At 46.6% G+C, this 18,493-nt stretch overlaps 1 protein-coding gene across 1 annotated transcript in view; it reads left to right on the top strand.

Annotated features, from left to right (window-relative positions):
* LOC141052981 (uncharacterized) overlaps positions 1–18,493 on the top strand; it is a 98,954-nt gene that overhangs the window by 69,548 nt on the left and 10,913 nt on the right. Inside the window, 4 exon segments of the mRNA XM_073550309.1 lie at positions 3,492–3,897; positions 9,258–9,430; positions 9,512–9,609; positions 9,808–9,898. Coding sequence (XP_073406410.1) covers positions 3,492–3,897; positions 9,258–9,430; positions 9,512–9,609; positions 9,808–9,898 — 768 coding nt within the window.

The following is an 18,493-nucleotide window of genomic DNA, read 5'->3' as shown; positions in this document are numbered from 1 at the left end:
GGGACTACAGCTCCACCTGTGGGGAGCTATACCATCTCGGCTGCACCACACCATCAGTCCCAGCAGATCTGCATGCAGCGTTGGCTCAATATCTTACTTGCCAAACACCACGGGTGGCGTCACAAACTATTCTAATAAACTTTAACACCATTAACATCACCGCCATTGATATTGGGCGCCCAGGGCCACGGACCGGGTCACCGCTGCTGTGACTCATTCCCGCCTTGACACCGGCCCGGTACCGAGTACCCCCGCTGCCCTGGGTGTGCGAGGGCGACCCAGATTTGTCCGCTTGGATTCGGGAAAATCCGCAGGTAAATCCACAGGTCAAAATACCAGTGGTTTATCTGCAGATTTTCTGCGGTTTGACACCTGTCATGGATCAGGTGCTAAACCGCTGCAGAATCCTCACAAAGAATTGACATGCTGCGGTTTTGAAACCGCAGCAAATCCTTGCGGAAAATTCCGCACCATGTGCACTGTGGTTTTCAGTTTCCATTGATTAAAATGGTACTGTACAGCGCAGCAGGATCCGCAACGTGTGCACATAGCCTCAGATCTCTTACTGTGATATGATGCCAATCAAGGAGGCAGATTCTTCTTCACCTGATGGAAGGCTGCCACAATAAATACTCTTGGCCCAGAATGCAGACAGTTGGGCTGGAAAACAAACGTTGCTCTCCATATAAGTACTTGGTGCCTCCTGACTGAGTTTAAGGTCCCACACTAATAATAATAATAATTTTATTTCTATAGTGCCAACATATTTCACAGAGCTTTACATTTTAGAGGGGACTTGTACAGATAATGAAAGACATTACAGAATAACAATAATGACATACATCAATAGAAACCAAGAGGAGTCAGGGCCCTGCTCGCAAGCTTATGGGTCGCCCTCTCAGGGCTGTGGGGTACTCGGTACCGGGCCAGTGTCAGGGGGATGTGTCACAGCAGCGGTGACCCGGTCCGTGGCCCTGGGCGCCCAAGCAATAGGGGGAATGTAATGGTGGTATATAATTAGATGAATAGTTCATGATGCCACCTGTGGTGTTCGGCAAGTGAGATGTTAGGCCGACACTGCATGCAGATCCTCTGGGGCTGGTGGTGTGTTGCAGCCTAGATGGTGCAGCTCCCCACAGGTGAAGCTGTAGCCCCAGGGCAGTGTAGATATGATGACACTTAGATGGTGTAGTATCTGGCGCAGGGGATGTAGCAGTGCCAGGCAGGCGGACACAGGAAGGAACTGAGGACACCAGGGCATGCAGTTCGAAGGCTTTACTCACAGTCTGTAGTGCCCACTTCCGTGCCATGTCCTCCGGGTCAGAGATTCAATCAACCCCTCGGGCAAGTTAGGATTCTCCTCTCCAGCACTCCGCCAACATGTACCTTTCTGAACGACTCCTCTATAGCGCCTTAAAGTGTAAAGATCTCCTAGTACTGAGTAAGGCCGGTTTCACATTTGCGCTTAGGGCCGCAGCGTCGGCCTGTGCACGGCCGCCGCTAAGCCCCGCCCCCTGCCTCGCCTCCGCCGGCAGCTCGGCCTCCGGGCGCATGACGCTGCATGCGTCATGCGTCCCCTATCTTTATCACTGAGGACACAGGCCGTGCGCAGTATGCGTTTTGGCGGCACCTGCGTCCTTTTGACGGTGTGCCGACCAGAGCCAAACGCAACCTGTTGCAATTTAGTTGCGCTCGGCGCACCGTCAAAAGGACGCAGGCACCTCCAAACGCATACTGCGCACAGCCTGCATCCTCAGTGATAAAGATAGGGGACGCATGACGCATGTAGTGTCATGCGGCCGGAGGCGGAGCTACCGGTGTAGGCGTGGCAGGGGCGGGGCTTAGCAGTGGCCGTGCGCAGGCCGACGCTGCGGCCCTAAATGCAAATGTGAAACTGGCCTTACACTGGAATTCCTCCTGACTGATGTTCCCAAGAACTCTACTTGTACAGCAGACAGCTGTAGCCTGCTTCGGGGACTCCATTCTCCTGAGTCCCAGCTCTCTATCCAGTTGCTGTTGTTCCCCAAGTCTTAGATGGGAGTAGTGCATTTACAGCCAACTACTCCACCGGTGTCTGCTGCAGAACCATAAGTGTCCATACAACCTCGGGGACCGGGCCCTGGCCTTGCGCTGAGAACCTATAGGCAGGGTTCCTCTTCCAACCCACGTCCTCTCTGTTCTCTCTACTCCTTTGTTCCGTACTAATCTCTCTTTGTTATGGAAGCTTAGGTTCAGTTCTACGTCTTTCCACCTGCTTTACTTTCCCGTGCCAGCTGGATCAGGTCACTGAGACAGCTGCAGCCCTCCTTCCTCCATCCCTTCTTCCAGGGATCCTCACTCCCGCCCAAGGGAGCTCCTACCCGCCTGACCTTCTGTCAGACTGACCTGTCATCCTACAGTTTCCCACTCTTTTATGTTTCTTAACTCCACCCACCTCCCAGCACGTCCAGTGTTCCAAGCAGGGAACCACAAAGGTGCTCTGCTACTCTCTAAGTACAAAGCCGCTTGTGGTTGTGCAGAACTACCCTGTTGTGTGGGGTGCGGGTGTTGGAGTCTGGAAAGGCGTTCCCACCTTACCTGGATGGAGGGGCACTACACCTTAGCAGAAGGTGCAGTACCTCTGTGGTGACTGAGCCTCAGGGGCGCCACACTTACAATCTATGGAACTAGCAGAGAAAAGGTTTTATTATGAGACCAGAAATCTCTGCGTCACATCAATAAAGAGAGTAAGTGATGATCCAGAGAGGGGCTTCCGATGGTTGTTTGAGGTCTCCAGATACAAGGAATAGCGAAATATAATCATCATGGAGTCTTATACACCAACGTGGGCCGTGTTAAAGTATTTTATTTAAAAAGTACAATAGTTACACAAGATTAAACAGCGCGTTTCGGCTAGATAAGCCTTCATCAGGCGTCTACAAAATAATGCCCCATATAACCTACTTATACCTGCTCCTATTTCACATAAGTGGAGTTTCCCAAGAAGAGGATCCAATCATTGCTATCCTCTTATGTATTCATGTGGTGGGTAAATAACATTCAGAGTGGACAAAAATACATGTATATATAACTCAATTGATGAACATCATAACAATTTACTGTTTGTCTAGAAAAATTAAAATATCCAACTAAGAACAGTAATTTCTCCAATATACATACAATATACATACAAATCTTACAGGATGTGATCCTTTGATAAATTTTCATCACATTTACTACACATAGATAGTGCTGCTTCTCCTCCCCCCTTTCCAGGTTATACTTACTCAAATCAATAAAGGGAATTTGTCCCAGTCAAAGAAAGTCTCTTGTCAGAGAGAGGATAAAATAAACATAAAACCTTGCCCAGTATTCACATGGTGCCACCCCGCACACACTGCCCTACAAGCTCATACCCAATTGGCTTTGCCCCATCCAAATCATTAATACATGGCTCTATCTTATCACCTCATACACACATGACTCTGCCTTATCCACATCACACTAACAATGCTCCACCCTGTCCACACATGGCTCCATCCCATCCATCTTGTACACACACGGCTCCACTCAGTTCATGAATGGCTCCTCCATGGTCTCCTTGCACACACACGGTTCTGCCCCATCCACTTCACAAACAAATTGCTCCTCTCCATCCACCTCACACACGGCTTTTCTTCATTTTTTTTTGTGTTTTTCTGTTACTGAGCACAGTGTGTATGGTCACCTACATATCACTTTACCTCTAGAGGTTTGTGGGTCCTTGTTTGGATCTCTTGTGTTAATACACTGTGGGTGTGGCCCCCCGGGGCTGTGCACCTTTACCCACCCAGCTTACCCCAGACTGGTGTTAATCACAGTCAGACATGGCTCCTATCTCTTCTCCTGCCAATATGAGGCCTTGGTAAGCACAGAGAGGTGAGTCACTGGGGTCCGGGACCTTCCACATTGGGCACAGCTTGTGGTGGTCGGACGGCTCTATCACCCCAAAAATGTTACCCAAGTCCCTCATGTGTTATACGGGTATAGTAATAGTGGCGGCCATGTGTTCATTATTCGCAGTGTGCTGACGCACCGTGTGTACATGGCTGTATATTGGCCGCAGCGTATTTGCACCTGTACAGATAAGGCCACATGCACACAGTGAGTATTTGGGGAGTTTTCTACCTCAGTATTTGTAAGGCAAAACCAGGAGTGGGACAGTCAGAGGAAAAGTGTAATAGAAACACGTCACCACTTCTGTATTTATCACCCACTCCTGGTTGTGACCTACAAATACTGAGGTAAAAAACTTGCCGAATATTCAACGTGTGAATAAGGCCTCATAGTGCGGGCTCTGAGCTTTCTTGTATCGATCACATGACACAATCCCAGGTCCTGTGCGCACAGAGCAGTCATATATGTGGAGTGCGGCTCTGCAGGTGGAGGTAGGTGCTGGAGATTCCCCGTTACTGGGCACAGGGGGCAGTAACCCCTTCAGTACTGAGACAATTGAGCGTATTTTTGTGTTGCCATTATCTAAGAATCATATCTTTTATTTTGTTCCTATTCATTTGAGACAATTATGAAAGACAGGAAAAAGGAAACAAGTATTACTCACATAGTACAGCGCCACTTTCTTGGCCCCCACACACAGTATATTTCCACAGTAAAGCCATGCCCGCACATAGTATAATTTTGCCACAGTACCGCCATCCCCCCGCACACAGTATATTGTTCCCACAGTACCATCAACCTGCACGCAGTATAATGTTTCCCAGTACCGCCATCCCCCCACACACAGTATAATGTTCCCCCAGTACCACCATCCCCCACACACAGTATAATGTTCCCCCAGTACCGCCATCCCCCCACACACAGTATAATGTTCCCCCAGTACCGCCATCCCCCCACACACAGTATAATGTTCCCACAGTACCACCATCCCCCTGCACACAGTGTAATGTTCCCCCAGTACCGCCATCCCCCCACACACAGTATAATGTTCCCACAGTACCACCATCCCCCTGCACACAGTGTAATGTTCCCCCAGTACCATCATGCACCCGCACACAGTATAACGTTCCCCCCGTACCGCCATCCCCCCCGCACACAGTATGTTATCCCAGTACCCCCATCCCCCCACACACAGTCTAATCTTTCCATAGTACCACTCTCCCCCACACACAGTTTTATGCTCACACACAGTTCAGCCACCCCTACACACAATATAATGTTCCCCCAGAACCATCATCCCTCCCGCACACAGTATAATATTCCTACAGTACCGCCTTGCCTCATGCGCACAGTTTAATATGAGTATAAATCAGCTGTCATGCAGGGAATAATGTCGGCTCATCGCCGGATCCCACATCAAAGTTAGGGACACAGCATATGAAGTAAAAATACGTCATGTTGTGAAGGGGTTAAACTTGCACACAAAAAGGCTTGTATAGTGCGCTGGTCACACATAGGTGGCGCAGTGTGTCTGGCTGACAACCTATTAGTGACACCCATATTATTAGATTAGGCAACTGCCCAGCACTATATAAGTACACCCCATGAGGACAGACACCCGAGTTTACAAGGCCAACATTGATGGGCTCGGCTGCACCTGGAATAAAATTATCGTGTAAAAACCTAAATATAATATATATGAGGTAATGGTAGGTTGTTACTCCTAAGGCCTCTTTCACACATCAGTTTTTTGCCTTCAGGTGCGATCCGGCTTTTTTTTGTAAAACCGGATCCGGCAAAATGCAATGCCGGATCCAGTTTTTCCCCATTGACTTGCATTAGCGCCGGATCGTGCCGGATGGCATTGCGTTTCATCCGTTTTTTGCCGGATCCGGCAACTTGTCTCATTCCGGCGTCTGGAAAAAACGGCTACTGTAACGTTTTTTGTCTCCGGCGAAAAAGCCGGAAGCGCCGGATCCGGCGCTTCCAGCTTTTTGCTACAATGAAAGTCTATGGGCGCCGGAATGCGCCGGATCCAGAATAAGACGGATCCAGCCACCGGATCCGGTTTTTTTAAGTCTGCGCATGCTCAGATCCAATTGGCCAGCCCCCAGGAACAGAAGACGGATCCAGCAAAAAAACGGATCCGTTTCTACAGTTCTCCAAATTTTATGCCGGATCCGTTTTTTCAAAAAATAGCCGGATCCTGCCTGACGGCAAAAAACTGATGTGTGAAAGTAGCCTAAGCAATCCCCCTCCATGAGTCGGCAGGCTGGGAGTGGTTGTCTCCTCAGTATTTTGCTCCTGTGTTGCCGCCATCTTTATTATATGGCTTTGCTGCATCCTGTGCATTAGTTCTGAGATCTCGGCAGGTAAATGCAGTTTTCCTTTGTTGCTGCGTTAATTCTTGAATTTTGGGGGAATGTTAACTCCTCTTTTTGTGTCTTTTCCTCTAATGTTGGTGCAGATGTGAAGCAGCGTATTTAATAGCACAGAACAGCTTGGCTTCTGCACTAGCAATACAGCGGTGGATTTTATTTTTCAGTCTTCACATAGAAATCTATAGAGAAAATGCCCCAGAACTGCACAGGTCAGCGGCGTCTCTAGACGAAGCATTGCAGGAATTTTCATGGAATCACATCCACTTTGCTTAGACATTTAGGCCGTGTTGGAATATGTTTGGTGCTATGTCTCTATTCCAGTCTGAGTGTTTAGTTGCTAGATTTGTTTGCTGTTTATAAAGTTAGAGCAAATAAAAAACAAACTCCCAGAGACTCACACAGGGAGAGCATGTGACTGTATTTCTTGTTTTTCATGTGTCTGTGTATGAGAGAAGCAGCCTGCTGTAGATGCTGCACAGATAGAGACACACAAGAGATTTATTCCTGATCTATTAATCTTATCATATATTGTTCCTGAATAAAGAAGCTCTGTTGTCACACGCTTGGAGAGTATCCTGAATAATCTGCTGCCAACAGGCTCACACTGTATATAAGAGCCTACATAGAGGCTCATACTGCACATAGGGCGTCTCATACTGTATATAAAAGGGACTGAATGGGGGCTCTTATTTTATATAGGGGGTTGTTTGGGGTCCATACTGTGTATAGGGAGCTGTGTATGAGCTTATACTGTGTGTAGGGTGTTTGGGGCTTATACTTTGTATAGGTGGGCAGTGGCTTTGTCTGGGCTCATGCGGTATATAGGAGGGGCTTTGACTGTGCAGGGGCTCATACTGTGTATAATTGGTCTGTAGCTTTGTGGGCTGTGGCTGTGCGGAGGCTCATACCAAGAATAGCGAGCTGTGCGTGAGTTTATACTGTATATAGGGAGATGTGAATTCTGCTCAATAATAAGTGATACAACTAATGTTATTATACTATAATTAATATGTTAATATTACTAAAGAAGAGAATTAATTTCAGCCCATTGGTTCGGCCTCCACAACAATACGGTCTCTCATGAGGCCCCTTGGGGAAAACTAGTTGCCCTCTAGAGACTTCTATGTGGAGTCTAAAAAAAAAAAAAACACTAGAAACACATGTAAGAAACTGCAGAACCAAAGCTTTTCTGTACCCTGAAAACCACATTTAAAACACTGCTTTAAAGGGAATCTGTGAACCCATTTTTGGACTATCAGCTGCCGGCACCGCCATCTGGGGCTTATCTACAGCATTCTGTAATGCTGTAGATAAGCGCCCGATGTAACCTGAAAGAGAAGAAAAACGAGTTAGATTATACTCACTGCGGGTCCGATTTGGGTCCGATGGGTGTCGCGGTCCGGTCCGGCACCTCCCATCTTGTAGCGATGACGTCCTCTTCTTTGCTTCCCGTCGCGGCTCCTGTGCAGGCGTACTTTATCTGCTCTGTTGAGGGCAGAGTGAAGTACTGCTGTGCGTAGGCGCCGGACTTCTCTGACCTGGTCCGGCGCCTGCGCACCGCAGTACTCCGCCTGCGCCGGAGCCGCGACGGGAAGCAAAAAAGATGACATCATCGCTACAAGATGGGAGGTACCGCGACACCCATTGGACCAAAACCGGTCTGCCCCTGGGTGATTATAATCTATCTCATTTTTCTTATCTTTCAGGTTACATCGGGGGCTTATCTACAGCATTACAGAATGCTGTAGATAAGCCCCTGATGGCGGTACCGGCAGCTGATAGTCCAAAAATGGGCTGATAGATTCCCTTTAAATCTTTACCAAAAAAACATTAAATAAGGAGACAGGCATAAAAATGAATAATCAGAGAAGATTGTTATTGTGTAGTTTGGTGCGGATCTTGTAGAGAACAAAAACACCACATTTTGCAGCGTGTGAACACGACCTTACAGACGCCAAAATGCCGGATGTCATATAGTGACGCTACATAAGGGTATGTGCACACTTGTGGATTCTGCTGCGGATCCGCAGATTTGGCCCTGCGGTTCCGCAGCAGATTCTGCTTCATTGTACAGTACCATTAAAGTCTATGAGAAATGAAAAATGCTGTGCCCATGCTGCAGATTTTTCAGCGCGGATTTTCTGTGGATTTAAATCCGCAGCATGTCAATTCTTTTGTGCAGATCCGCAGCGTTTTGACACCTGCTCCATTATAGGAATCCACAGGTGTCAGAACGCAGGGGGAACTCCGCAGGCTAATCAGCACTAAATCCACAGGTAAAACGCAGGTCATTTTACCTGCGGATTTAGCCAAATCCGCAGGCTAATACGCAACGTGTGCACATACCCTCAAGATGAGAAAGTTCTGACTGCTGTGCCGGTAAATAAACAAAAAATAAATGCAAAGGTCGCAGCCACATGGTTTGTCCCTCTTTTTGGTCTATAAAAGTTGGGAGGTATCAGCAGCACACAGTCAATGGCAATATTTAAATAATTAAATTGCAGTGATCGGAGCTAGCTCCAGTTGCTGCACTTACACATAGATGTCGGCTGTGTAACACAGACATCATATGCCTGATCGGACACACAAAAATTACAGCCCAGGGAACACGGGAGACATTCATGCATGTGGTGATGGAGTCAGTGACGGACTCTGGCCAGATATGTTTCTAGAGCCGTAGCAGGAGATGAAGATGTCGTCCTCACCATGAAGTAGTTATTCCTCATGTCACGTGTAATGAATATCTCCTGCAGTATTGCTAATGCCGATTCCAGTGTCGGTAAATGAGACGAGAATTAGCGTTATGGAAGATGTCTATGAGAAACGTATTCAGCTGCCGACTCCGAGGGAGAAACTGCTTGTTGTCTGTGTTCCAAAATATGTTTTATTTGGTTAGGTTCCCTGCCTGTCTCTTATTTCCTGGTGAGTCCCAACGAACCTGTAACCCTTATTGTTATTCAGTAGCCCTATCAGGAGATCTTGGAGACGACAGTATCATTGTACTTGTCAAGTTCCTTTAACGTGTCAGGATGTCACCATACATTACTTCATGGAGGAGAGGGAGTATTTAAAAGGACACAAAGATCTGTACAAGGACGTCATGATGGAGGTTCCCCAGCCCCTCGCATCACCAGGTAAATGACAGGACTAAATACGCACGTCCTATAATTCTGTATGTTAAGAATGAATTCAGTCCCTGTATGTGTTTCCTCCAGATCTATCCAGTGAGAGGACAACACCAGAGAGATGTCCCCGTCCTCTTCTTCCACAGGACTGTAAACAAGAAGATCCCAATGTTCCTCAGGATCATCAGGTAGATGGAGAGAAGGTGTCATGAGATCTCCCCTATGATGTGTAGATAGCTGTGAAGGTCTTGTGCTCAGTCTTCTTTTATCCACCAGTATTATATGTTTTATACTTGTGTAATGAGAACGGTGGAGATGGCAGGATTAGAGCTAATGATAGATGTCACTTCTCCATCTGTCAGTGACTTTTACAATATTTGTTTCAGGATAATGATTTGACCCATAATAAAACTACAGAGACATATGTGAGGAGTGATGAGCGGCTGAATAAGGGGATTCCTACAGATAACTGCCCAGGTGAGTAGGATCCACTAAATACAGAGAAGTCACAGATTCTTCTCGGTCACTGGCTGCGGCTGCTTTATTAGTGCTGTAGTCCGGCCGTATCACAATCAAGTAGTCACCATGCTGCCACTAATCCACTTCTTCCTGCTCCATCCTAAACTGGCCCTGTTGCTTCGGGCATTGATGGAGCTTTTTTTGGAGTGAAATCCATTTCAGTCAGAATGTAAAAGCTGGAGAATCCATGCTACCTTCAAGAATTAGACCATGTAGTCCCTTAGCTGCTCAGATCTCTAAACTACAAAGTCAAAGGATGGTGTATGTAGAAAGTGCTGACCATTTAGAAAATCTTGTTGAGAAAAGTTTACTCTACATGGTGATCCCCCTAAGAGAAAGCGGAGGGTAATGACACTGTTGCATTCCTAGAATCCTGGCATCTTACTGAATAAATCTACCTTCTCTCCCTTCTGTGCTTCTGAATCAGCTGGTAGGGTCCCTACAAGACCAAGTCCAGTGTTTCTGGCCAAACTTCGCTTTTATGACCATTTGTTTCTTTTACCCTGAATTCTATTTCTACAGATTTCCTATGTCTAATATGTCTGATTGTGGGATGTGTCACTGCCTTCTCTAGGAGTCTGCAGTTCCCTGGTGGTCTTACATTTAGATGTCAGACATAAGACAGAGGCAATTGTGTCTGTTATTAAAGACACGCTAGGATTGGACTATGTTAGTAAGTTCTTTTTACATGTGTAATATGTTTTCATGAAACTCAGCTCGGATTCCGCCCCTTTTAACAATAGCCAGAGCTGACCTCCAATTTTTGACAGTTGTATGTAAATGGAAAGCTCCCTGGTGCGCTCGTGCTCCGGTATCATACTGAAAAAGATAAAGAAAAAAAAAAACCGCTCAAAATTATAAAAACAAAATGAAATCTAAGCGACTCACACCCTTTCTCTCCTATTTAAAAATAAAAAAAATTAAGAAAGATTATTTCTTATTCCCGCAGCTATAAGTCTGGTCAAAATAAAAACATTAACTAGTCTGTAAGGTAAATGCTGGGATGAAGAAAAAAAAACAAGACAGATATCAAAAAGGTACGTATAACAAGGTGTCGAGAAAAATTTTTTTGATTCACAATTAGCACATTGTGGGTCTCAGAAAATAGCTTAAAAAAAAAGAATTTCTGTAACTAACAATTTTTCACCACTTGAAAAAAAAACCTGCAAATTTGGTATCTCCGTTTTGCTGTTGACATGGAGAATTAATCAGGTGAGTTTTACCGTGCATGAACCCCGTAAAATTTAAAAAAAAAAAAAAAATTAAGTAACATAGGAATTACATGTTTTTTCACAAAATCTAATTGTAATTTTGTATTATATGGTAAAATGAATGGTGTCATCCAAAATTAGAATTTTTGCCAGAAAAAAGAAACCCTTACATGGCAATGTCAAAGGAAACACAAAAAAATACCGTTGCTCTTTGAAGAGGGGAAGGAAAAAAGTGCAAAAGTGAAAAATTGCCCTGTCATCAAGGGGTAAGATGAATTGAATTGCCAAAAGCTGCCATGTCCGTCCAGAGATTTAACCACAAGAAGCCAAATCATTACTGAAGAAGACTGTCGGGACTGAGTGAGATTATTTTAGTGGATGTTGTCTATCGTCTCCTTATTTTGTCTACAACAGTTAGAACCCAAGATCCTTTGATTTATTCCCTTCCTGCAGCCAGTTTTGTGTTCCTATCCAGGCCCCATTATTCTTATCAGACATGTCCCTTTATGTGGGAATAACTTTGGATGTGTCTTCTGATCTCAGTGATTCTCAGCTTATTTTTTCCGTAACACATTGTACTTTCAGTAGTAGATCTAGATCAAGGGTCTCAAGCTCGGCTGGGCGTAGGGGCCCGACACAGAAAAAAATTAGAATTTGGGGGGCTGCATTCCTTGCAGGACAAAGTGACATTTTTCATGATACCATTTTTTTAATAAACCTTTTGAATATTTTTGTAGGGTTAATTTTATTTTTTTATAGTTTGGGTCATAATTGGTGAATGCGATAACAAAAGTGCACTTTTTTTGTTTTGGTTTACTTTAGTTTATATATAAAATAGCATTTTTAGTGGCAAAATATTTTTTCATGCGTTTTACTTTGAATTTTATTTTTAAATGGTAACAATTTTTTTCCCCAATTGGCCACATACAGTCATATTGTCTTACAATCTGCATCATATAGTATTTCTGGCAAACCTCTTGTAGTAATGCCCCCCATTCTGGTTCTCTTCTTGTAGTAATGTCCCATCATGATCCCTTCTTGTAGTAATGTTGTCTATTCTTACCCCTATATTGTAATTATGTCCCCATCCAGGTCCCTATATTGTACTTCTGTCCCCATGTTGTAGTTATGTCCCCATCTACGTACCCATATTGTAGTTATGTTCCCATATTTTATATCCCCTATTGTGTCACTCTTCACATACACACATATTTAAAAGACAAACAGAAAAAAAGATTTTCCCTTCACCCATGACAGCACCACATGAGAGGGATCCGCCCCGCCAGGACAGGAACCTACTGAAACATAAGGGGTGGCACCTCTCCCCCCCCCCGCTTCAGTTGGGTTCCTGTCCTGGAAAGGAATCCCTCTGACAGCGGCGGTGCCTGTCAGGATGAAAAGACCCAGGGCCGTCCCGGCGTGTAAAAAGGCAGGGCTGGCTTACCTGCGACGCTGGCCGTCGGCAGCTGGTAGCGCAGTCCCCGGGGTTTTTCCTCATACGGGCCCCGGGTTCGTGCGGGCACGTTCCGATGTCCTCCCTTCGGAGGTTCCTCCCTGTGCCGCCCTCCCCCTGCGCGCGCCCGTTCCTTCCCCTGCATGCAGGGGAAGCCGGGGGCAGAGACCGGCGTCTGACGTGGGAGCGCGACCCCTGACGTCATCAGGACGCGACGGTCATGGCGCCGGGCAGGAGAAGCGGCTGGCGGTCGCTGGGGGGAGGGGTAATGAGGGGCTCACTCACCGCATAAAAGAAGGAGCAGAAGCGGCTGCAGGGGTGACAATGGCGTCTCAGGAGGGTCGCTCACCGTCCCCATTGTCCCTGCCCCCATCGCAAGCTTCTGGTCGCCACATCCCGATGCACCCAGAATACCAGAAATACCTGAGGGTAGCCCTATACATCCAGGGCGACCTCAGGCACTTTCAATTTACAGCTCTTCCGTTTGGCATCTCCATAGCGCCAAGGATTTTTACGAAAGTAATAGCGGAAATGACAGCTTTCCTTCGAATCCACAATGTGATTATGGTGCCTTACCTGGACGATTTTTTGGTCATTGGCAATTCAGAACATCACTGCTCACATCAAGTAGAGAAAATAACAGAAACCCTGCAAAGACTGGGTTGGATGGTAAACTTAAAGAAATCAAAACTTCAACCCCTAAGGAAACAAACATTTCTAGGTTTCGTCTTGGACTCCGACCGTCAAGTTTGTCTCTTGACAGAGAAAAAACTAGAGAAAGTGAGAGAAATGACCCTTACAGCAATACAACAACCTCACATGACCCTAAGAAGGGCAATGTCCCTGTTGGGCACGCTAACAGCCTGTATCCCTGCGGTCAACTGGGCACAGTTTCATACCCGACAACTGCAGGCGGAAATCTTGTCAGCCCAGAAACGATTGAAAGGGCGTTTAGAAGGGAAGCTGGAACTTTCCGAAAAGGGGAAAAACTCTCTCACTTGGAGGCTAGACGGCACAAATTTAGCAGGGGGAACTTTGTGGCACAGGCCCGTGTCCGATGTAATATTGACGGACGCAAGCTCCTTGGGATGGGGGGCACACCTGAGAGAACAAATAGCCCAAGGGTCCTGGGGTCACCTAGAGCAGAAGGCTTCCTCCAACTTAAGAGAGTTAAGAGTGGTAAACAGAGCCTTGGGGGCATTCATTCCCATGCTACAGGGTCAAAATGTCCGAATTATGTCAGACAACAGGGTGGCAGTGGCGTATGTCAACCACCAGGGAGGGACAAGGTCAAACTCCCTAATGGACGAAGCCAAAAGAATCTTTCTCAAAGCAGAACAACATCTAACCTCCCTGACGGCCCTACACATCAAAGGGACAGAAAATGTTCAAGCCGACTTTCTAAGCCGCAACAAGTTAAAACAGGGAGAGTGGGCCTTAAATCGTGTAATATTCCAGAGGATAGTACAGTTATGGGGGCAGCCAGTGATCGACCTCTTTGCCACCAAAAACAACCGGCAGGTGAGGAGGTTCTGCTCGTTAAACCCAGGGGAAAACCCGTGGGCAGTAGGCGCTCTGCAAATCCCGTGGCTGTTCAAACTGAGCTATGCCTTTCCCCCAGTAGCGTTAATCCCGGCAGTGGTAAAAAAGATAAGAGACGAGCAAGCCAGAGTAATCCTCATAGCCCCGTTCTGGCCAAAAAGACCGTGGTTTTTACTACTGCAAATGATGTCTCTCTCGGACCCGTGGGTACTGCCAGAAATTCCAGATTTATTAGCTCAGGGGCCGATATTCCACAAACAAGTCAAGGGGTTCCATCTGACGGCGTGGAATTTGAGAGGGCGCTTTTGAGAGATAAAGGTTTTTCCCCGGGGTTGGTGACTACTCTAATGAAAGTAGAAAACCAATAACAACCAACATATATGGCAGGACGTGGAAGAAATTTCTACAATTCCTGGGAAAACCGTTAGGTCAAGAACCCCCAATCGAGTCCATCTTGGAGTTCTTGCAGGCAGGTCTACAGCTAGGCCTGGCGGTTAATACCCTCAAGGTACAGGTTTCAGCGCTGGGTGCATTATACAATTGCAATATAGCGGCAAACAGATGGGTAGCCAGGTTCATAAAATCTTGCCACAGATCTAGGCCAGTTTCCTTACCAAAAAATAGCTCCATGGGATCTAAATCTGGTGCTGGAAGCCCTTACGAAGGAGCCGTTTGAACCCATACAGCAGATTTCAACTAAAAATCTCACCCTAAAAACCATCATTTTGGTAGCTCTAACGTCGGCACGTAGAGTTAGTGACTTGCAGGCCCTCTCAGTCAACCCACCATATACCCAGATATACCAGGATAGGGTGGTTATGAGAACAGACCCTGTTTACTTGCCGAAAGTAGTAACTAACTTTCACCGAAACCAAGAAATTGTCCTCCCTTCCTTCTGTGAGAATCCGAAAAACCCAGTGGAGGAGAAATTTCATAGCCTAGACGTTAAAAGAACCCTAGTAGAGTATATGTCTATAACCAGCCAGTGGAGGAGGTCCCAGTCCCTATTCGTAGCCTTCCAGGGTGCTAGGAAAGGTTATGGAGTGTCAAAGGGGACTATTGCCCGATGGATTAGGGAGGCCATTAGTGTAGCCTATTCAGCTAGTGGCGTCCCGGTTCCTGACGGCATCAAGGCTCATTCCACCAGAGCCGTGGCGACCTCCTGGGCTGAGAAAGCAGAGGTATCAATAGAGCAAATTTGTAAGGCCGCTACCTGGGCCTCACCCTCAACTTTCTTTAGACACTATAGACTAAATCTATCCTCCTCTGCTGACTTGACCTTTGGTAGAAGGGTGCTGCAAGCGGTGGTCCCTCCCTAAGGTGTTCGAAGTCTACAGAATCTCTCATGTGGTGCTGTCATGGGTGAAGGGAAAACCACCATGGTTACTTACCGGTAGCCGATTTTTCTGGAACCCATGACAGCACCCGTATATTTCCCCCCCCTTTTTCACCGTTTGGGTGTGCACAATAGTCGGGTGTATTTGTGTGATGTGGTGTTGGATAAATATGTAACTAACCGGGAAGTCCTCTCAAATGCTCTGTAATCCAACTGAAGCGGGGGAGAGGTGCCGCCCCTTATGTTTCAGTAGGTTCCTGTCCTGGCGGGGCGGATCCCTCTCATGTGGTGCTGTCATGGGTTCCGGAAAAACCAGCTACCGGTAAGTAACCATGGTGGTTTTTCTCACCTGACCTCTGTTCTCTTGGAGTCTTTCCTGCACATGTGGCCGCAGGCACTGTAGATCCCTTGAAGATCGCGGCCCGGTCGAGGAGTTGCCGGCGGCAGCTCTTCATTTCAGCTGAATGTGCGTCCTTGGACGCACATTCAATGGAAATGTATTGCCACTCAGAGACTCTCTGCATGACAATACTAATGCCAGACGCCGGCCAATCAGAGGCCAGCAGCTGACATCTGTGTGCTGGCACATGGCTGTGACGTCTTACGCTGTTATGTCATACGCTGCCACGTCGGCATGTTAATAGAATCACAGAATGTTAGATGGAAAGGACATCCAGCATCATCGTGTCCAAATCCCTGCTCAATGCAGATTTCACTAAACATCTCAGACATATCTGTCCAGCTTTTGTTTGAAGACTTCCATTGAAGGAGAACTCGCCACCTCTCGTGGCAGCCTTGTCAACTCAGTGATCACCCTCACTCTCCAAAATTATAGAAGATGGGGGATATTTGGGAGAAGTCTTGGAGGTGAATAGGTGATGAATACATAAGTGTGGAGGGGAGAAGGAGATTATGTGAGGGAATATATCAGGGAAATTAGTTTGGAAATATACTGGGAAGACAGGTTATGGATGGTTTTAAAGCTCAGTGTTAGTAATTTGAACTGGATACACTGGGAAATGGAAGCCTATGAAGGGATTTGCAGAGAGGAGAAGCACAGGAATATTGAGGAGAGATAATTAGTCGGGCAGCTGAGTTAAGGATGGACTAGAGAGGTGCGAGAGTGTTAGCAGGGAGGTCATACAGGAGGATTTTGCAGTAGTCAAGGCAGGAAATGAGGGTATGCACAAGCATTTTATGAGGTTTGAGTGAGGGTTGAGGAAAGAACAGATTCTGGAAATTTTTTTGAGTTGGCGGTGACAGGAGGTGGAGAGAGCTTGGATGTGTGGTTTGAAAGAAATGGCAGCGTTGAGGATTACTCCAAAGTAGTAGATTTCTGGTACAGGGGAAAGCGTGGTGTTATATATTGTGATAGATCAGGTAGGGAAAATGTGTGAGATGGAGGTAAGATAAGTTCAGTTTTGTCCACATTGAGCTTGAGGAAGCGAGAGGAGAAGGAGGAGAATATGGCTGATACACTCCAGGATTCTGGACAGCAGAAAAGTGATGTCTGGGCCAGAGAGGTGGGTCTGAATGTCATCAACATATAGGTGGTACTGGAAGCCATGGGACTTCATGAGTTGTCTCTGGCCAAGGGTATAGATGGAGAAGAGTAGGGTTCCTAGGACAGACCCTTGAGGAACTCCAAAAGAGAGGGTAGGGTGGGGATGCAGTATGGGAGTGGGAGATGCTAAATATGCAGTTTTAAAGGTATGAGGAGATCAAAGACAGGGCAAGGTTTTTGATGCTAAAAGAAGAGAGGACCTGTATTAGGAGGCAGTGGTCAACTATTGCAAAGGCAGTCAAGAAGGACGACTACAGAGAATTTTCTGTTAGCTTTGGCTGTAAGTATGTCCATTAGTGATTTTAGTTTCAGTGGAATAATGGGGAAGGAAGCCAGATTGTAGATTGTCAAAGGGCAAGTTAGATGAGAGATGTAAGGAAAGTTCTGTGTGGACGTACTGCTCAAGGAGTTTGGAAGCAAATTGGAGCAGTGATATGGTGTGATAGCTGGACATAGAGGTCGGGTCGAGGGATGGCCAGAAGTTAGTGACAGGTTGAAGAGATGGGGTAGGGATGGGATGAGTGAGGAGGTGAGGTTGGGAAAGAAGTGGAATGCGATGGGATAGGGTCAAGTGTACAAGAGGTGAGGTGTGATTTGGTGAGGAGATGAGTAGACCCTCCTTCAGTGATGTTGGGGAGGGAGGTTATGGGGAAAGGGCATTGGTCTGGTGTTCAATGGGGTTGTGGTGGTTGAATAATAGACTAGTATGGTTAGTTGGATCTTATTTTTGAAGTGTGTGGAAAAGTCCTAAGCAGAGATGATGGAGGTTGGAGGAGGGAGTTAAAAGTGTTGAATAACTGGATTGTAGGATAAGGAAGGTATGAGGGTTGTGAAGAAGGCTTGTTTAGCAGAGGTGAGGACTGGCTTGAAAACGGAGTGTAGCTTGTTCGAAATCAGTGAAGTCATCTTGTGTTTTCTTCCAATGCCACTCCGCAACCTTGGACACTTGCCAAAGCTTTTTAATGAGGTTATTGTGCCAGGGTTGTGTATTGATTTGTCACACTCTGCCATGCACGAGAGGGGCGACTGAGTCAATAGCTAATGCAAAAGTGGCATTGTAGAAAGCAGTGGCACTGTCTGTTTCATGGAGTGAATATGAAAATAATGATGATCTCTCTAGAAAGTGACATCAATTGAGATATTTATAGACTGCTATTAATTTTTCTCTTAGCCTTCTTTTTTGCAAGCTAAACATTTCCATCCTGGTAGCTCTTCTCTGAAAAACTGTAACAATGTTAATGTGTTTTCTCTCTCACCCATGACAGCACCACGGAGAGAGAGGATCCGCCCTTCAGGGACAGGAACCTACAGATAAAAAGGGCGGTACCTCTCCTCCGCCTTCAGTTGGGTTCCTGTCCCTGACGGGGGACCCACAGTACGGCGTACCTGCGTATCCAAGGAGAGTCCGGGGTCGGCCTGTCCAGTAATCGGCAGCGGAACGGTGCCC

Source organism: Dendrobates tinctorius, unplaced genomic scaffold, assembly GCF_039654945.1.
Source record: "Dendrobates tinctorius isolate UK_male_01 unplaced genomic scaffold, ASM3965494v1 ptg000164l, whole genome shotgun sequence".
In the NCBI taxonomy this organism is placed as follows: Eukaryota; Metazoa; Chordata; class Amphibia; order Anura; family Dendrobatidae; genus Dendrobates; species Dendrobates tinctorius.
The sequence above is the reverse complement of the archived record's forward strand: the minus strand, read 5'-3'. Positions and strand labels throughout refer to the sequence as shown.